At 36.4% G+C, this 20,258-nt stretch overlaps 2 protein-coding genes across 5 annotated transcripts; both read right to left on the minus strand.

Annotated features, from left to right (window-relative positions):
- Positions 1-1,467: 1,467 nt before the first annotated feature.
- Positions 1,468-5,777, minus strand: LOC115438649 (gastrula zinc finger protein XlCGF49.1-like). 3 transcript variants are annotated; one of them, XM_030162409.1, is made up of 3 exons: positions 5,592-5,777; positions 4,834-4,902; positions 1,468-3,021 (listed from the first exon to the last, which is right to left on the minus strand). In XM_030162409.1, exons 2-3 carry the CDS (start codon positions 4,849-4,851, stop codon positions 2,329-2,331), a joined length of 711 nt encoding a protein of 236 aa, XP_030018269.1. In that variant the 5' UTR covers positions 4,852-4,902; positions 5,592-5,777; the 3' UTR covers positions 1,468-2,328. The 3 variants fall into 3 exon arrangements, with proteins under 3 accessions (XP_030018269.1, XP_030018268.1, XP_030018267.1); XM_030162408.1 differs by having other exon boundaries at positions 4,810-4,925; XM_030162407.1 differs by having other exon boundaries at positions 4,810-4,904; positions 5,591-5,777.
- A 1,739-nt stretch (positions 5,778-7,516) lies between these two features.
- Positions 7,517-14,610, minus strand: LOC115438648 (gastrula zinc finger protein XlCGF49.1-like). Of its 2 annotated transcripts, none has more exons than XM_030162405.1 (3): positions 14,504-14,610; positions 11,617-11,688; positions 7,517-9,736 (listed from the first exon to the last, which is right to left on the minus strand). In XM_030162405.1, the coding sequence occupies exons 2-3, from the start codon at positions 11,632-11,634 to the stop codon at positions 8,990-8,992; spliced, it is 765 nt and encodes a 254-aa protein (XP_030018265.1). In that variant the 5' UTR covers positions 11,635-11,688; positions 14,504-14,610; the 3' UTR covers positions 7,517-8,989. The 2 variants fall into 2 exon arrangements, with proteins under 2 accessions (XP_030018265.1, XP_030018266.1); XM_030162406.1 differs by having other exon boundaries at positions 11,617-11,715; positions 14,504-14,597.
- Positions 14,611-20,258: the final 5,648 nt, after the last annotated feature.

A 20,258-nucleotide genomic window follows, 5' to 3' on the forward strand; every position in this document is an offset into this window, starting at 1 on the left:
TGGTATAAGACAAAAGAAGTGTGATTAACTGTAAAAATGTCTGGTTGTAACCTTACAGGATAAAAAAAAAAATTAAAAATGCATCATGTCACCAATATAAATTAAGACAAGGTATATGTGACATAAGGACGACATATCCTAAAACCAGTTGTGTAAGAGGTTGGATTGGCTTTACATGTCCAAACCTTGGCAACAGCAGCAAATACATACACACTGATTTATGTCTCACACACACACACACACACACACACACACACACACACAAACAATCTACGAATACATCTGTGTTGAACAGCAGTCCGTCACTTAAAGGTGATTGATAACAACAATCAACATCCTTTAAACCATACAAATAATACAAACTTCATTACTTTGGAGTATTTTGTTGTTTCTGTCAGGAAGTGACCATATTTGGACAAAGGGGTGGAACTCCACTGAGCCAATGCTAATCTAAGTGCTAGCTAAATGACTTACTTTGGTAAACTTTATCAAGCATTTGTGTAACAACGTCATGCATTGGTCTTGTTAGTGTCAATTATAAACCACAATTACATTAAATTAACAGAAACTCAAAGCTCAACTCAGCAGGCGAACGAGATGTCAGTCAGAGCTGCGCAGCATCCATAATACTGATTTACTCAGTATTCTTTTATATAACACATGACTATACCCATTCTAGTTCTAGTGTAATATTTCCTTTCATATCTGTGTTGAAACACCTCAACAAACTCAATACAAAATGCAGGATAATAATAAAATAAACAAATAATAAAAGTGTTAATTTATGAAAGACTGTGCGTGAACCAGCTTCATTTTCTAGAGGTGACACTCATCCAAAGATCGCGTTGTGCAAACTGGGTCATGAAAGCATCTGGACCGAAGATAGCAGATAGATTGAAGATCATTTCAACAGTTATTTACAACCTGTCACCCTGATTTCCTGGTTTGGATTTGGTGACAATATTAAGATACACAGCCTGCAGTGTATTTGATGTTAGATATTAGCTATTAACACAAACAGTAAGATGTTTATGACATTATACTCAACCTGGCCAAAACAGTCCCCAGCTGGATTTAACTCAACAAGCAGGTAAGATTCTTCCATTTGACACTTACTGCAGTGATGAATATGTTTCTGATGCAACAACTTCTTTAACTTTTACTGATGTTGGGACACCAGTTGGTTTAGTCATCACTACAAGATATACAATACAATGGTTCACATTGTGCATATATCTGTGCATTATACCATATTTACTGTTTTTGTTTTTTTTAAAAGAGGTAAAAAAAAAAAAAAAAAAAGGAAAGTGAGAGGGGGAACGTGAGAGCAAATGAATAATGGATTAATAATGTAAAGTGCTTTGGGTGCCTAGAAAAGCGCTATAGAAATCCAATCCATCATCATTATTATTATTATTATTATTATTATTATCATTATTATTATTATTATTATTATGTAATGAGTAGCTTCTCATTTTTTAAATATCACCAGTTTGATAGAGCATAAAGACTGGACTGGGTTTCAATGGAAAAGGGTCATGTGGTCCGATGAGTCCAGACTGATCCTGCTCCAGAGTGATGGGAGAGGGGGATAAAGGGATTACCCATCATGCCTAGTGCCTACAGTGTAAGTCTGTCGGGGCAGTGTTATGATCTGGGGTTGGTTCAGTTGGTCAGGTCTAGGTTCAGTAATGTTATGTCCAAAAAAATGATAGAAATAAATGTTATGACAATGGATAAGGTTATCAAAAAAATACTACGATAAAGGCATACTGTAATCAAAGCTAGGCAAAAACCTGTCAAACGTACAGGTTCAGGAAATCTGTCCTTTCTCTGCTCATAAATCCTTTTGCACTTAAATGTCTTTTTGCACATTCCCGGTTGGAATATTTCAACTTGTTTAACACCTTACCTTACAGTTATTATTCAGATTCTACCCAGATCTTTTATACTTCTAATTTATAGTGCACAGTGTATAGTGTTTGCTCTTGTGTTATATTTCACTTTACCAACGTCTGCTGTGATATTTTATTGTTATTGAATGTGTCATGCTGCTGCTATACTGTAATTTCCCAGTTTAGGATAAAGTACATCTATCTATCTATCTATCTATCTAGAGATCAGGACTTTTTAGACCAGGCTGTGTATATGTCATTGTACATTACTATTTCTCATATGTATATCACCAAATGAGCTCTTTAACCATATGGTGGTTATGGCTAAAAATTTAAAAAGATGAAATAAAAGGATCTGAAATTTAACAAATAGAAAATTATAAATATTTAGTGAGCAAAATATATATATAAAATAGTGTGCTGACATAAATGTTCACTGCTGACATTGTACTGATTGCACGTTGCTCTGGTCCATCTCACACCGGTGCCTCCTCACTTGGCTTAACCAGGTGAAGTTGGTCTTACAGCGGTCACACCAGTAGGGTTTCTCTCCGGTGTGAACGCGCTCATGAGTCGAGCAGTCCGACGATGTGATAAAAGCCTTGTCACAGTGTTTACACTTGTAGCGTCTGTCTCCGGTGTGGACACGTTCGTGTGACTGAAGTCCGCTGTAGGTTGTTAACACCTTCCCACAGTGCTTACAGGAGAAGGTGGCGTCTTTGGTGTGGATGTTTCTGTGGACTTTGTAGTTACTCAGGTTGGTGAAACTCTTCCCACAGTCCTCACAGCTGTATGGCTTCTCACCAGTGTGGATACGCTGGTGGGCAGTGAGGTCCACGCGCTGGATGAAGCGTTTCCCACAGTCACCACAGCGGTGTGGCCTCTCTCCGGCGTGAATGAGCTGGTGACGACTGAGATTCGACGACTGGGTGAACGACTTCCCGCATTGCTCACAGATGTACAGTTTGTCTCCGGTGTGGGTGAGCTGGTGTCGTCGGCTGTTGCTCGCTGATGCAAATGTCTTTCCACAAAGCCCACATGTGTGCGGCCTTTTTCCAGTGTGAACCCTCTGATCAGCCTTTAAGTGACCCGCTGCACTGAATTCTGTGTCACAGTTCGGAATTTCCTGGACAAGTACAAAGAAAAAAACAGCAAAGAGTCAAATCAAATAGGCTGAAATTGACTCCCTACATTTCTATCAGTACATGTGGATCAAAGACTTATGAGAAATTCAAGTAGAGAAATGCTTCAGACATGTGCAAAAGATCCTGATTGGTATTTACCGTTAAATAATGGACAGATTTAACTGAACTGAATCAGTTTACAGTATCAGCTTGAAGTCCTGTATGAGTCTGTTTGTCCATTTTTGGACATTCATTCATTATCTGAACCACTTAGGGGGTGCTGGAGCCTATCCCAACCACCTATGGGTGAAGGCGGGGTTTACACTGGATGTGTTGCCAGTTCATTGCAGGGCTGACGATGATGATGGAGATGAATAACCAATCACATTCACAGCTATTTTTTGATTAACCAATTAACCTGTTGGTGCATGGGAGGAAACCAGAGAACATGAAATCATGCAAACTCTGCACAGAAAGGTTGAACCCAGGACCTTCTTCTTCATGCTGTGGGGTAACAGTACTAACCACTGCACTACTGTCTCACCCCATTTTTGGACAAATGAGGTGTGACAAAAAAGAAACCAGACTGTGTCAGCCATGCTCATGATTCAATGCCTATTGGCTAACCACTTATTTCATTGTGTTGCGCAACTTCTTGCCAATAGTCTGCTATAATATTGCTCACTTATCTCACTCTGTTCTTCTGTTTCAGGCTTTTGTATATCAGTGCTGTTAGGCCTTGTCATGCCACTTTTGTGTAGCACAGTGATATCAAACATGAAGCAAAGACTTAATTTGAAATTCCTTGTTAAGTTGGGGAGGAGCCCAACAGAGTGTCTCGAACTTCTCCGTACGGCATACAGAGAAGATGCAATGTCGCGGCAGTGAGTCTTCGAGTGGCACAAACAGTTCAAGAGAGGCCACAAGGAGGTGGACGATGACCCCAAGTCAGGACGGCCTTCCACGCCGAAGACGGATGAGAACATTGAGAGTGAAGAAGCTGGTGCGAAGTGATCGCAGACTGACAGTGAGGATGATGGCGGAACAGCTCAGCCTGAACAGGGAGTCAGTGTGTACTGTCTTGGTGGAGGAGCTGGGGATGAGGAACGCACTGAGTGCGAGGCAGTTCCTGGCCAACAAGCAGATCACAGCTCTGGACCACCCTCCTAATTCCCCAGATCTTGCACCATGTGATTTCTGGCTTTTCCCAAGGCTGAAGAATGTGCTTGAAGGAGCTCATTTTGTCTCTGCAGAAGAGATCAAGACTACAGTGACAAGGGAGCTGAAGGACATCAAGGAGGAGGACTTTCCCACAGGCTTCAGTGGGTGGCAGAAGTGATTGCAGAAGTGCATTAACTCCAGGGGGATTACTTTGAGAGGGACAATCTGTGGGTTTTGCAATAAAACGTTTATAAGACTAGTCTCGTTTCTTTTTTGTCGCATCTCATAGACTACAGGGAAATGTTTTAAAATACATAATTCCATTTTAAAAAAGCAAAATATGACTCCTTTAAAGTAATGAGAATTTTTGTGTGATTTTTAAATATTATCCTATCATATTTGTCACACTAAAAATGGAAAGGTGTATTGCACTTGAGCTTGTGGAAGTAAATACAGTTTGGGACAGTTCATATCTACATTCAATTTTTGCCCCTTGACCATCAGCTTTGGCAAATCAGCCGATCTCTTTCATGTTTGGCATTTAGGTGCCACTTGGGAAGCTCTTGGACAGGTTCTTTGGGTGCAGAGGTGTTGCCCAAAACAGGTTCAGATCTGCATCTAAAACTTACAACAGCAGAGGAAACGCTGGTCACTTCTTGTGTTGAAGACATGTTTGTTGTTCAGACAGCTGATGTTCTTCTGCAGCATCAACACACAAACACCTGTAAGAGAATCCCGTATTAAACTACAGACAGAAGAAGCAGCTTTAGAAACAGTGGCTGTGGAAAGACATGGCAGAGCTGCTGACTCTAAACCAACATTACAAATATGAAAATAAAACCCAACATCTCACTACCGTTGGTATGTAGTTTAATGTGGCTCCCCATGTGTCAGAGGAGAATGGAGAATTCCCTTTGTTATCTTTTCAGTAAGAATAAAAGCAGCTTTGAAGATGATTCCCATGAGTGAGGACAGGATAAAACTGAACACATACATCATAATAAATAAAAACAGACATTAACATTTACTTTATCTACTATTTCTGTTTAAGTGATTAAAGAGATACATTTATAATTTAACCATTTATTAAAGCTTTGTGGCTCCTTTTCAAAAACTAAATAAATACATAAATAAAAATAAATTATTATTGCGTAATTTACTATCATAAGGGCACAAAAACTACTAAGACACAACACATTTACACTATAACCCCTTAAAAGAAACAGTTTTACAAACAACAAACAAACGTCGCAGCCTTGGCTTAAAAATACTAAAACATCTACAAACTCATAGCTGACAGAAAACCACGGTTAAATTCATGCTGAACAATATACACAAGGATGACAAATAAATCATGGTATTAATAAGCAAAAACAGAAAATTATCGCCGGTGTTTGCACTCAAAACGTACCCTGAGTGACGCGCATGCGTAGCTGCACCGTGCCGGCCCAAAAGCAGTCGTGTAAGTTTGTTGTGTTTTTACTGATGATACAAACTGGACAGAGACGCTTTACTTTCACTTAAAGGTCATCGAGTTGAAATAGTTATAGAACAACTCAGGACCAGACACGAACTGCTCACGAAACCCATCTCACTGGACCGGTCCGCACTCAAAGTGGTCCGTGCTGCAACAACTTCTCGTTACAATGAGTCCTATTCTTTTTTTCCCCCCTCATCAACATGAAAATTTCTGCATTAAACTTTTATCTGAATTTACCGTCTCTCTGGGATCTCTAAAAACTATCCCATTTCCATGAAAACATTTGAAGATTTGTATGTTTAACCCTTTCATGCACAAATTATGAGAACCTCAATCAAACATTTTTCCTGAGAGTTTTTATTCCTCTTTAGGCATGAAAAAAACAATGCGATTGAAAAATTTCTTCTAAAAAAAAAAAAATAATAATAATAATAGTAAAAATAATTTTTAAACATTCAAAAATACATTAAAAATAATAACAATGAAAGAAAAAAATTCTTATGAACCTATTTTTCATTAAGTTGCAAAAATGTCCACTCAGCTGGACACCACATGTTTAATTTTTGACGCACAGAAACAGGAATTTAGTGATAAATTATGTGAAAACTATGGAGAGGGCTTGTGATTCTGGGGTTTTATGCTGTGGAGAGATCTACATAATGTTACCAATTCATGTCAGAAAAGATATGTAGTGTCTTAAAACTTTAATAAAGATATGTGTAAAAAAAAAAAAAAAAAAAAAAAAAAAACAATGAAAAGAACAACAAAATCCATGAATATACAAAAGAACAGCTATAGAATAGCTGAATAGCTGTAGTGACCAGTATGCATGAAAGGCTTAAATTTGTTAATAAATATACTGAACAAAATATCAAATCCCATATAATCTACTGTGGTTTTGTCTCGATCACTGTTTGACAAAATAATGAAATTATAGCTGCATACTTTTGTGCTGTTCCATGTCAAGACTGTTGGCGATTAACTATTATTTTCATTCCTCATTGTATTATTCACCTCTATATTTATATTCAGCTGACTCTACACTAAAGCTCTTACCTTTACTGTTTATATCAGGGGTGTCAAACTCATTTTAGTTCAGGGGCCACATTAAGCCAAATTTGATCTGAAGTGGGCCGGACCAGTGAAATAATAACATAATAATATATAAATAATGTCAACTCCAGACTTTCCTCTATGTTTTAGAGCAAAAAAAAAAAAAAAACAATAAAAACAATGTAAATAACATGAACAAACTGACATTTCTTAAGAAAACTAAGTGCAATTTTTACAATATTCTGTCTCAGTTTATCATTTGCACATGTGAATTACAACTTACAGATCACAGTGGATCAACAAATACACAAAGCATTTAATAACACTCAGAATATTGGTAAACTTGCACTTCAGACATTTCAAAATGTTCATATTTGTTCAGGTTATTTGTGTTTTTTTGTGAAATGATAGTTTGTTTTAGTGTAAATACAGTAAAATGATATGAAAATGTTTACATTTACAAAGAGAAAAATTTGGAGTTGTGAGTATTTATAGGTTATTATGATGGGATTCTACTGATCACTTGAGATTAAATTGGTCTATATCTGGAACCTGAACTAAAAGGATTAATATCTTCAGTGTAATTTTTGCATTTTACAAATTCATCCCACGGGCCAGAATGGACCCTTCGATGGGCTGGATTTGGACCCTGGGCTGCATGTTTGACACCTCTGGTTTATATGTTAAAATTATGATTTTATATAGTGGCTGAAGTTAGTCCCACAACAGGGGTCCTTAAACATTTTTTGGGAATCGATTTATCTGTACTCGTTTAAGACAAGTAGCAACAGTGTAAAAGCGAGTGCGTACATGTCCTTTTTAATAACCATAACAGCACAAATAATTGACACGATGTTAAATATAGACGTAGACTCATTCACAGTTTTGCAAAAGCTTACACACTTGTTGTGGAATTTGACTCATTGCGTCACAACTCAGAACACATGCTCAATAAGACACAACCAACAATTTAATCAGTGACATTTTGGCAACAAAATCATACACACTCCATTCAAAGATCCCTTGAAGTAGCAACAACATACAATATCCTTCATAGAACACATGGCTGTGTTTAGTGTCAGTGTATATACATTTACTTTTTTTTTTTTTTTAAATACAGGCTTTAGTGAAAGATTGTTCCAGTACAGTATAGTCACGAATATTTAAATGAACACAAAAATATAAAGGTTAAAAGTAGTACAATATATGAAATAACAAACAAATACTGCTGCAGGTATTTACAACAATAAGACACAGAGAAAAGTACAATTACAGCACAATAATCAGTTAAGTCATGGGAACAACAAGAACTAAAACTGCAAGTAGCAACAATCAGGCTGTCACACCTCTGCACACATCCAAGCAGAATGCACAGTTTGTACAAAATAGTTACACATTACTTCCTCTGTCAGCGAACGACGGCTGGAAATGGCAGAAAATTGACACAGCATATTCAGAAGAGAAAAGAAAACACATTCACGGTTGAGTTATAGTACAGGTCCCAGAGGCTTGTGTGTGTGTGCGTGTGTGTGTGTGTGTGTGTGTATGTGTGTGTGTATCTGTGCATCTAAGTCAAATCTTCATGGGGTTTCAAATTCTAAGGGGGGCACAATTGACGCATTTCTGACATAACACTGAAATTCACTGTGTTGCCATAGCAATGACATTAATGTACTGCTACTGTTCTGACCCATTAAACCCATGAAATATAAAATGTTTGACCACTTCTGATAAGTTTGAATTACACAAAAAATTTCACCACTTGTAAAAAGACACAGAAGCCTTACATTTTCAACTCAGCCTTTTCCTTTGACAGTATTTTTTTTATTTTATTATTTATTATTCTTTTTATTACATTACAATTAAAATCCATTTGATGTGAATTTAAATTACTGTCCCATCATTTTCAGATTGGGTGTCTAATGTAAGTGAAATTGTCTTTTACATACACTTTTAAGTAAAAGTAAGTGGTAGAATTGCGAAGTGCAAGGCAATAAACGTGTAAGTGCCTTAGCTGAAATTTTGATGCTTTTGTTTCATTATTCACTTTTAATGTCTAATTAATCAGCAAAGTCTGTAAAGTAGGAGAGGAACTAAACTGCACAAACTGATATATTACATTCTCAAATCCCCCCCTAAAAAAAAATCTTTGAATATATTTGTGAAATTGCAGAAAATTCTGCAGTTTTCTCTTTTTTCAAGGCAGGGACTCACATTGTGTCCTTGTAGAATTATGACGCACCCTTGATGTCAAGTGACGAAACATGACGGGTTTGTCACACACACTTGTGCTTCTTAACCTGATCAGATGTGTTGAAGTTTTTCTCGCACCGTTCACACCAGTACGGTTTGTGTCCGGTGTGGACGCGTTCATGTCTCATGCATTCGGCTGATTTGATGAAGGTTTTGTCACAGTGTTTGCACTTGAAGCGTCTGTCCCCAGTGTGGATGCGTTTATGAACCTCGAGTGCTCTATGTGAACTCAACAGCTTCCCACAATACTTACAAGGGTAGATGTTTTCATTGGTGTGGATGTTTCTGTGGATTTTGTACACGCTCATGTGGGTGAACCACTTCCCACAGTACTCACAGCTGTACGGTTTCTCTCCGGTGTGTATACGCTGGTGGACTATTAGGCTTATGCGCTGTGTAAAACGTTTCCCACATTCACTACAGCTATGTTGTTTCTCTCCAGTGTGAATGAGCCGGTGACGCTTTAGGTTAGACATCAGAGAAAATGTTTTCCCACACTCCTCACAGACGTAGGGTTTGGCTCCGTCGTGGTTGAGCTGGTGGCGTTTACCGTTACTCGCAGACGAGAATGTTTTCCCACAAAGTTCGCATGTAAACGGCCTTTGACCACTGTGAATTCTCTGATGAACCTTTAGTTGACCTTTTGTTTTATACGTTTTATCACAGAGCTCACAGCTGAATGGCCTGTCTTTACTGTGAACGCTCTGATGATTCTTTAGTCGATACGCTGCGTTGAATTCTTTGTCACATTGCAAACAACGGTAGACTATCTAGAAAGACACAGAGAAACAATACAAGTGATAAAACCAAATCATCAAAATACGCAAACGACATTAAGATAAGAAATTTAATAACGTTGAACACAAAAAATGTAAATATTCTATCTCATTTTATATGAGCTACACTATATGGACAAAAATATTGAGACACGTCACATCTACAGCTGTAAGATGTCCTGGTTCATGCTGATTTGAGGTGAAAACATTAATATTTCCATAAAGTTTAATGGGAGATTTTTCTTCCTAAGTGAGATGTGAGGAAAGTAGATGGTTAGTTTTGGTAGAAAATTATTATTTAGAGTCAAAGCTTGAAATATATTTTAGAAATTTATAGGTAGGTCATTTAAAATCATAGTCATGGATTAAAAAAAATAATAATAATGTGGAGAGAAAAAACATCTCATTTTGGAAGCAAAGATAACAAGTGAAGCTAAACTAACCAATGCAATGATATTTATCCCAATATAAAACTATATTATGACATTTGTCATTATTGTTTTGTATCACAGACCCGTGTTAGAAAAGAAACATTTGAATTCAACATGTCCCATTACTTTTGTCCATATAGTGTATTTCTATGAAACCATTTAAAAAAAAAAAAAAGACCTAAAATTATCATCAGAGTTTGACGTAATAACAGGTCTGATGCTACTGAAGATGTAAATTTACTGTTTTACAGAAATAGTAATGTGCATCCTAACCAGGCAGCTTTGTACCAGGCTTTATTATCACATGCTATAATGAGCTGTTTTTATTGATGTCATGATGCAGTCATAGAACTACTACATCCATGTTTGGTGTTAGCTTAGCAGGAGTTCCTACTGCTGTGAGGAGGTATTTCAACACACATCTGAGAGGTGGTTCATTAGCTGCTACTATCTACAGTCGCAGAAAAAATTTTTAGACCATCAAAAGTCATCAAAAACAATGGTTATGCAATCAAGTACTAACTCCTGTGTGTATCATGTGACTAAAACAGAAAGAAAAGAAAACATGGAATGCCTAAAAGCACTGTTTTTGTCAGTACAATGCCATAGATATTGATGTAAGAACTGAAGGGATTTTGGTTATTATCAAGAAAACCATGGAAATCAGCTCTGAAATTAAACTCTTATTCGCTATATTTGTTGTTATCATTATATTTGTCCAAACAAATGTACCTTCAGTTGTACCAGGCATTAAAATAAACAAGAAACTGAAAAAAACAAGGGTAGTCTAATAATTTTTTCACGACTGCAAGTGCTATGTGCTAATATCACAAGGGCACACAAAGAGGCATTGAACTTAATTCCAATTGCTACTGCTATACTGCAAGAAAAGAATCTTCAAGTTTAACTGTCACTGACAAATGTACACTAGACACCTGATTTGTTCAACACATTTGCAAAACTACTACTTCCTGTCACCAGTATTTCAAAATAAAATATTCATCCCATTAAACTGAATACAATTCCCATTAAATACTAACCCCTATATTTAGATCATTAGCTAAAGTTAGCTGCATGTAGATGAGGTGTAATGATTTTGATAAGGTCTTATTTTACAACTACCTTTTCAGCTGATTTCTGGGACAGTGGGTGATTTTGTAATAGCATTAACCATGTTTTGTATCATGTGGATTATAAATTATATAATTTATGTTTCAAGGCCAAATTGCTTCACTGAGATGTTAAAGTTTTACTCTTCTCCACAATTAAGCCATTAAAACATTTTCTTATTCTCTATAAATGATTTTAAAACAAATCTGTTTCATTTCATATCGTTGCATGTTATTACAGTTTCTAAGAAGAATAAGACACACATCAAGTCTCAAATCCAGGAAAGACAAATACAGTGGATAGAACTTTGTAGTGAGAACATGTTGAAGTCACCTTTTGCAGTGAAGTCATGTTTCTTGGTGTAACAGCTGATGTTCTTCTACGACGTCAACAAACATACGCCTCCTGTGAGATGAAACCAGCATTAGAGTACTGACAGAAGAAGAAACTAATTTAACACATATGACACTAGGACAGAATGCTGCTTTACATATCTGCACATGTTAAAACAGATAATTTAAATAATGAAGGGATCAAAATATATGTGGAGTAAAAACAAGTCCATCTACTATATAAACGTATCATACCCCACCATAATGTAGCACAGTGGAAACCAAAGCTGTAGATTTTATATATCGTCACTGTTGGGTGGAAACCTCTTATGTCCAAAACTGTTATCTTTGAGGAAACTGGAAGAACGATGTATATTCTAAATAAATGTAGTTCAGAGATGTAGTCACAAGCCATTTTCAACACTTTTCACTGGTTAAACCATTAGGCCAACATGAAGACTGACCAAATGAATCATTTTATGACAAAAAAACAAAGACCAAAAATGGACTTATGAGGTTTCTACCCGACAACGACAATATCTATATTGTAAAAGTGAATTGGACTCTTGTTGTGTGTGTGTCTCGGGCATCTCACAAAATCCTGAAAGAGCCGACTGCTGCAGTTTGGCATACATCTTCTACAACATTGATTCATTAGTAAAACCCATGGAGTTGGATCAATGACAGTGGATGGAAACACTGGGTTAGACTCATTTGGACGTTTAGAGGCTCCACAGTTACCATGGAAACACCGTCATCTTCTGCGATATTGATTCACCAGTAAAACCCATGGAGTTGGATCAATGACAGTGGATGGAGAGACAGGGTTTATGTTCAGTTAATGATAGATTTTGCTAAAAAAGACATTTTTTCTTCAGTTTTCTCTGTTTCTGATAGAATAACCCTCAACTTTAATCTGAGCTTTTATGAACATCTGCATGATCAGTGAGTTAAATGTATAAAAATACATGATTTACAGTGAAAAAATTACAAAATACAGAGGATAATATTATAACAAATGGTGAAAAATCATTTGAGAAAGGTTAAATAGAGAGAAAAAATCATTTGGAAAATGACACAAAAGTAGCAGTGGGTCTTTATGGGTTAAAGTCCAAAAGCCCGACAGGATGACTGGACAAAATGATGAATTTTTCCAAAGAGCAAAAATTACACTGAAAATATGAACAGTTAAGGGTGTTGAACTGGTTTTTATTCAGGTTCCACATACGAGCCAAAATTATCTCAAGTAAAATATTAATATATTAACCTATAAATAATGACAACTCCTAATTATAACCCTGGTCTAATGTGACAAAAGTGAAATTACATTATTAAAATATTTACATTATGGGGTGGCTCAGGAGGTAGAGTGGGTCGTCCAATAACCAAAGGGTGGGCGGAAAGTTCGGTGGTGGTTGGAGGGGCTGTTTGGTGCCTACTGGCAGCCACGCCTGCCTCAGGGCAGTTGTAGTTAAGAACACAGCTTAGCACCACCAGAGTGTGAATGTGAGAGCAGATCAATAATGGATCAATTATGGAAAGCGCTTTGGATGCCTTGAAAAGCACTATAGTAATCTAATCCATTATTATAATTATTATTACATTTACAAACTATCTTGTCACATTAAAATGTGAATAACATGAACAACCATGAAAAACATGAAATGTCTTAAGAAAAATAAGTGTAATTTTAACAATATTATACCTGTTACTAAATGTTTTTCTTCATTTGTACATCCACTGTGTTACAGTATAGCTGAGACATAATATTGTTGAAACTGCACTCATTTAAAAAATAATAAAAAACTAGAAAAGCACCGGGAGAGCGCAGACCTCCGCCAAGGCAGATCACCCCCCCCCCCCCCCCATCATCACCATAATGTAATCATTTGTTCCTTGTGCCAGTATCAACATTTCCTGAAATTTTCATCCAAATCCGTCCATAACTTTTTGAGTTATCTTGCACACAGACACACAGACAGACAAACCAACGCCGGCAAAAACATAACCTCCTTGGCGGAGGTAATAAAAAAAAGATATTCAGGGTGCATATGGTTGTTCATGTTTCTATGCTGTAATTTAACTAAAAGAAAAAGACACATTTTGACTATTATTTCTAGGTTATTATTTTACTGGTCCCACCCACTTGAGATCACATTGGGCTGAAAATGGAACCGGAACGACAATGACTTGGACACACCTGCCTTAACGAGTAATAACAAAAAAAAAAAAAAAAAAAAAAAGGAAATATAGGTATACATACATACATACATACATACATATATATATATATATATATATATATATATATATATATATATATATATATAATCAAATGAACAAAGTGGAAAAACATGCTTTGCAGGAACAAATTGTATTATATAGTATTACAATGTGATTTTCAACCCTGCTTAAGAGAGGTGAATTTTCATTTTTTGTTACAGTATTTAGAAAAATCTATTACTAAAGCTGACTTTGGGAACCTTTTACTGCATTTGACATCATAACAGAACTAAACACATGATTTTTTGTCTTATATAGCAGTATTTTTAGCTCATAAACACAGCTAAGAGACGACGTTTATATCTTGATTTAAAAGCCTCTGGAGCAACAATGAAAAAGTGACACCGGGTAATTTCAAGGTAAACTGAGCCAAGGCTACACACACACACACACACACACACACACACACACACACACACACACACACACACACACACACACACACACACACAGAGCTTCATTATGTCGGTTAGAGGTGGGTTTTTTTCTCCTCAACAGTTCCACGAACACACAATCACCCCACGGTTTACCACCTAAACTAAGCCGGTACTTTACAAAAACAACAGCCTGACTGTGTGGGAGCCGCGGCGGAAAAGTGTTCGTACCTGGAGAAGTTTGTCCGGCAGCTGGTGTCCCTTTACAGCTGACTCCGTCGAGATTTTAAACATGGAGCTGAATAAACACGGCTCCTGTAGGTGTAGTACAGCCGACAACTTCCGCCGGAAGTCCTTCACAATAAAGGTGATTTCAAAATAAGAGAGCCTGGGTTTACCCCGAATAGAATAGAATAGAATAGAATAGAATAGAATAGAATAGAATAGAATTGGTGTAAAATGCTGTTTGTTATCTTTTCATGGTCATCAGATATGACCCATTTGGATGTTCAGAGGCTCCATAGTTACCATGGAAACACTGTCATCTTCTGCAGCACTGATTAACCAGTAAAACCCATGAAGTTGAATCAATGGCAGTGGATGGAGAGAAAGGGTTTATGTTCAGTTAATAATAGATTTTGCCAAAGAAAGACTTTTTTTTCCTTCAGTTTTCTCTGTTTCTGATACAATAACCCATAAAGACCCAAACATCCACCGACGAGCAAAACCATCTACTGATGTAAACTATTTAATGCCTGTTAATCCACTAATCCTATAAATACGTGTGAATATTTGATGTAAAATGCAGTTATTCATCTTTTCACGGTCATCAGATATGACCCATTTGGATGTTCAGAGGCTCCATAGTTACCATGGAAACACTGTCATATTCTACAACACTGATTCACCCACAGAGTTGGATCAATGACAGTGGATGGACATGCTGGGTTAGACCCATTTAGATGTTCACAGGCTCCAGTTACCATGGAAACACCGTCATCTTCTACAACACTGATTCACCAGTAAAACCCATGGAGTTGAATCAATGACAGTGGATGGAAACACAGGGTTTATGTTCAGTTAATGATATATTTTCTTCAGTTTTCTCTGTTTCTGATAAAATAATCCTCAACTTTAATCTGAGTTTTTATGAACATCCACAGGATCAGTGAATTAAATATAGGAAAATACATGATTTACAGTAGGAAAAATGCAAAATACAGAGGATAATATCATAATAAATGGTGATAAATCACTTAAGAAAGGTTGAACAGAGGGAAAATTCATTTGAGAAATGGCACAAAGGTAGCTCTTTGTCATCTGTTCATGGTCATCAGATATGACCCATTTGGATGTTCAGAGGCTCCATAGTTACCATGGAAACACCTTCATCTTCTACAAATATTGATTCATCAGTAAAACCCATGGAGTTGGATCAATGACAGTGGATGGAAACACAGGGTTTATGTTCAGTTAATGACATATTTTGCTGAAAATGTCATTTTTTTCTTCAGTTTTCTTTGTTTCTGATACAATAACCCTCAGCTTTAATCGGAGCTTTTATGAACATCTACATGATCAGTGAATTAAATATTGGATAATACCTGATTTTCACTGAAAAAAAAACACACAAAACACAGAAGATAATATGACAATAAATGGTGATAAACCACTTAAGGATGGTTAAATAGAGAGAAAAATTCATTTGGAAGCTGAGAGAAATGTCACACTGGGTTCTTATTGGTTAATACCTGCACTTTTCCTATCAATACATGTAAACTGGTATGAAATGCAGTTTGTCATCTTTTCATGGTCATCAGATATGACCCATTTGGATGTTCACAGGCTCCAGTTGCCATGGAAACACCTTCATCTTCTGCAACATTGATTCACCAGTAAAACCCATGAAGTTGGATCAATGACAGTGGATGGAAACACAGGGTTTATGTTCAGTTAATGAGAGATTTTGCTGAAAAAGTCCTTTTTTTCTTCAGTTTTCTCTGTTTTTGATATAATAACCCTTAACTTTAATCTGAGCTTTTATGAACATCTACAGGATCAGTGAATTAAATATAGGAAAATATATGATTTATAGTGGAAAAAATACAAAATACTGCAGGTCTGTCTGTCTGTCTGTCTGTCTGTCTGTCTGTCTGTCTGTCTGTCTATCTATCTATCTATCTATCTATCTATCTATCTATCTATCTATCTATCTATCTATCTATCTATCTATCTATCTATCTATCTATCTAGTTTCCATACTGCTTTTGCACCTTTTACTGATAACAGTCTCAATGAAACCATTTGAAACATGGACACTTCCTCCTTGTTTAACATTTTCAGGTTGCGTTTCTGGATGCAGCAGTCGACTGTTCGGTTCCCATGTGACTGTATTCATCTCAGTAGCGTGACAGTTTCTCATTTAACGCTGCCTGAAAGTCCAAGGTCATGCACATACTGTAATAATGTATCTGCACCTCAGGAATTAAAGTAGATTATTGTTACCTAATATGTGTGGATCACATTCATTTTCCAAAACTAAAAAGCCCAGGTGTGTTTCACATTTTTATCGACCACTACAGGTGAGGATGACTGTAGGGCTGGTTGGAATCTGCAGCTTTACCCCTGCATGTCATTAAATAGCACACACTGAATCTAAGGGTTAAAAATGGTTTAGAACCCTCGGGTTAAAGGAGTGATATTTTGATTTTTTAAATGAACTTATGCATTTTCAAACATTTCCCTGTGGTCTACATAAACTGTAAATGCTATGTTTGGGTCTGAATTCTTCATTAATTCAACTCCACAGGTCCATCTTCAGCCCTATTTCTGAGTAATGACACCAGAAAGGTGGTTTTGAGCTCTGGCCCTTTAAATGCACAAAATCCACTGCAGGCCCCACCCCCTCCAGGTTGTTGACTGTGCTGCTCTGTCCTGTTCAACCAACAACTGAACATTTTAGGTAATCGGCTCAAAGTTTGGACATATTTTCAGTTTTTACTACAACCGCTGCTGCTGACAAACAATTATGTCGTACTCGGAGAAATTTTCATCGGAAGTCTTAACCTTATATGTGTAAATATTGTGATGTCACTAGTTATAGACGTAACAAATTAAACAGGAATTAAAAAAGGTTGTAGAAATCCACTCGATTTTTAGCAAAGTGAATATAAAGATAGCTTTGCAGCACCTGGAGGGTTCAAATTCAAACTGTATGAACTATTAGGGTCCAAATACACAAATAAATGAACCAAAGACTAATAAAAGTGGGTTTAGCAAAACATGACCCTTTTAAAGTATTTTAAATAAACAACCAATTACAGAGAGTTTCATCATGATTTAAATGTTCACGCATGCCTCAAGATAAATTGTGATAATATTGTTAAGGCTCTGTTCATCATATGGTTTAAGTCATTTTGTCCAGTCATCCTGTTGGACTTTAACCCATAAAGGCCCACTTCTACTTCTGTGTCATTTTCCAAATGAATTTTTCTCTCTATTTAACCTTTTTCAAATGATTTATCACCATTTATTATAATATTTTTATAATATTTTTCATTGTTTTTTTTTACCTTGTACTGTCTTTTATGTATTTTTATGCTGAGCTCTTGCAACTCATTTTACAATACAGTTTTTCTGCAAATGGCAAAAAACTGATCCTGAATATTATCCTCTGTATTTTGCATTTTTTTCACTGTAAATCATGTGTTCTTATACATTTAATTCACTGATCATGTAGATGTTCATAAAAGCTCAGATTGAAGTTGAGGGTTATTCTATCAGAACCGGAGAAAACTGAGGAAAAAATTACTTTTTCAGCAAAATAAATCATTAACTGAACATAAATCCTGTGTCTCCATCCACTGTCATTGATTCAGCTCCATGGGTTTTACCGGTGAATCAATATTGTAGAATATGACGGTGTTTCCATGGTAACTATGGAGCCTTTAAACGTCTAAATGAGTCTAACCCAGCGTGTCCATCCACTGTCATTGATCCAACTCCATGGGTTTTACTAATGAATCAATGTTGTAGAAGATGACAGTGTTTCCATGGTAACTGGAGCCTCTGAACATACAAATGGGTCATATCTGATGACCATGAAAACATGACAAACTGCATTTTACACCAGATAGATAGATAGATAGATAGATAGATAGATAGATAGATAGATAGATAGATAGATAGATAGATAGATAGATAGATAGATAGATAGATAGATAGATATGTTTATTTGTCCTTCACAGGAAAACTGTTTTCACTATCCGTACAGCCATGAGAATACACACATATCCAACAAAGACATTACAGTCTCTTTAATGATTTGTTCAGCTGTGTTAATGCATTTGGAATGAAACTTTTGCTGAATTTAACTTTTGTTCCTGATTATTGACCTGTAGCAGTGACCAGAAGGAAGCAGTATGAAATATGGATTAAGGGGGTTGACTGGGGTCAAGTGCAATGGTGTGTGCTCTGTGTGCAGTGGCTGTGCTATTGAGGACTGAGAGGTTGGGGGTGGGGAGACCAATGATTTTAGCAGCTTTATGTGTGATCTGGATGAGTCTGCTCTTGTTGGGGGCTGACAGCATGGTGCAGAAGCAGCGAGAGCAGAAAAGGAGGATGGGCTGGACAATCATGGAGACGTTTATAGAAGCTCAGAGGGTTATTATATGAGAAACAGAGAAAACAAGAGGCATTTTCCAATATTTAACTTACTAATCATGTAGATGTTCATAAAAGCTCAGAGTAAAGTTAAGGATTATTATATCAAAAATAGAGAAAACTGAAGAAAAAAGTGACTTTTTCAGCAAAATCTGTCATGAACTGAACATAAACCCTGTGTTTCCATCCACTGTCATTGATCCAGCTCCATGGGTTTACTGGTGAATCAATATTTGTAGAAGATGACGGTGTTTCCATGGTAACTATGGAGCCTCTGAACATCCAAATGGGTCATAACTGATGACCATGAACAGATGACAAACTGCATTTTAATTTAGTTCCATTCCATTTTATTTATAGAGCCCAATATCACAACAAGGTCACCTCACATGGGGCTTTACAGAATTTGTTGAATAACAGAATTTGTTGAAAACTTACTTATTCGTTGAATTTTACACCAATTATTCACATGTATTGATAAGATTAGTGGATCAACAGGTATTTTTACATGGATGTTTGGGACTTTATGGGTTAATTGAGGTTTCAGGTCAGTCTGATTTGTCTGTGTCTTGTATTTCTTGATGTCACTAATTATCATACACTCAATCTTAAGGTTATAAATGGTTTAAAACCCTTGAGTTAAAGTATTAAAAAACAAACCAAAAAAACTATTACAGAGAGTTTTTTTCATGATTTAAATGTTCATGCACCCCTCAAGATGAATTGTGATGGTATTGTTAAGGCTCTGTTCATCATATGGTTTAAGTCATTTTCTCCAGTTATCCTGTTGGACTTTAACCCTTAAAGGCCCACTGCTACTTTTGTGTCATTTTCCAAATGAATTTTTCTCTTTATTTAGCCTTTCTCAAATGATTTATCACCATTTACTACATTATTATCCTCTGTAATTTGTATTGTTTCACTGTAAATAATGTATTTTCCTATATTTAATTCACTGATAATGTAGATGTTCATAAAAGCTCAGATTAAAGTTGGGGGTTATTATATCAGAAAAAGAGAAAACTGAAGAAAAAATGTCATTAACTGAACATAAACCCTGAGTGTCCATCCACTGTCATTGATCCAGCTCCATGGGTTTACTGGTGAATCAGTGTTATAGAAGATGACGGTGTTTCCATGGTAACTGGAGCCTCTAAACATCTAAATGGGTCTAACCCAGCGTGTCCATCCACTGTCATTGATCCAACTCCGTGGGCGAATCAGTGTTGTAGAATATGACAGTGTTTCCATGGTAACTATGGAGCCTCTGAACATCCAAATGGGTCATATCTGATGATCGTGAAAAGATGAATAACTGCATCTA

Source organism: Sphaeramia orbicularis, chromosome 18, assembly GCF_902148855.1.
Source record: "Sphaeramia orbicularis chromosome 18, fSphaOr1.1, whole genome shotgun sequence".
Classification (NCBI taxonomy): domain Eukaryota; kingdom Metazoa; phylum Chordata; class Actinopteri; order Kurtiformes; family Apogonidae; genus Sphaeramia; species Sphaeramia orbicularis.

What these genes read in the sequence shown, in the direction of transcription:
- LOC115438649 (XM_030162408.1), bottom strand. Translation starts at nt 4,851, where the DNA reads ATGTCTTCAACACAAGAAGTGACCAGCGTTTCCTCTGCTGTT. An exon ending in CCAGCGTTTCCTCTGCTGTT is followed by an intron (nt 3,022 to 4,809) that starts GTAAGTTTTAGA and finishes GTACTTGTCCAG; the next exon opens with GAAATTCCGAACTGTGACAC.